At 50.0% G+C, this 626-nt stretch overlaps 1 protein-coding gene across 1 annotated transcript in view; it reads right to left on the reverse strand.

The window, feature by feature from the left end:
- Positions 1-172, reverse strand: part of LOC119585376 (vegetative cell wall protein gp1-like) — a 24144-nt gene extending 23972 nt beyond the window's left edge. The window contains exon 1 of the mRNA XM_037934043.1: positions 56-172. Within this exon, the coding sequence (XP_037789971.1) occupies positions 56-172 (117 nt within the window). The remainder of the gene's footprint in view (positions 1-55) is intronic.
- Positions 173-626: the final 454 nt, after the last annotated feature.

Genomic DNA, 626 nt, shown 5'->3' on the forward strand with positions numbered 1-626 from the left:
GTAGTACTGGCCAGTGTCCTGCGGGGAGGTCATGACCCCCCATCCTCCCACCGACCCCCAAACGTCGCCATGTTGCTTCTCTCGGTTCCCGGATGACGGCCTTCTTCTCTCCTCGGTGTTTTGCGGGATTCTGCGAAAAGCTAAATTTATTTGCAGACGTCGTGGCAGCCATATTGATCCTCGGGTAACCGCCATGCAGACGGCTATTTACGTTAATAATTCAGGTGAATGTATTTCGCGAGTGGGGGTTATGTATTGCATCGGGGGGTGGTTGACATAACCTCGCAGATATGCTCAGAATTTCCGCTCATCCGGGTCTTGAACTTCCTTTCTCAAGATGAAAATGGTGCGCGCTGATTTGCCGTTGCGTCCACAACAACGACATGTGATTGGCCAAGGGTGGTTTGCATGGGAGAAGGGGATTGGTCGCCACATCATCGTACTAGGTCGCGATTTGGCCAGCCCACCAATGGCGGGAGGAAGCGCGATTTTGCGAAAGTCAAGGCTACAGGCGGCGAAAAGTACTGCAACTTTGTTCTGTTGGCTGGTTGCAACACACACATGATTCATATTTGGAAAAAGGCGAAAAAGAAAGACATAGAAAAAAAAACGATGAAAAATGGTAT

Source organism: Penaeus monodon, chromosome 19 (assembly GCF_015228065.2).
Source record: "Penaeus monodon isolate SGIC_2016 chromosome 19, NSTDA_Pmon_1, whole genome shotgun sequence".
Taxonomy (NCBI): domain Eukaryota; kingdom Metazoa; phylum Arthropoda; class Malacostraca; order Decapoda; family Penaeidae; genus Penaeus; species Penaeus monodon.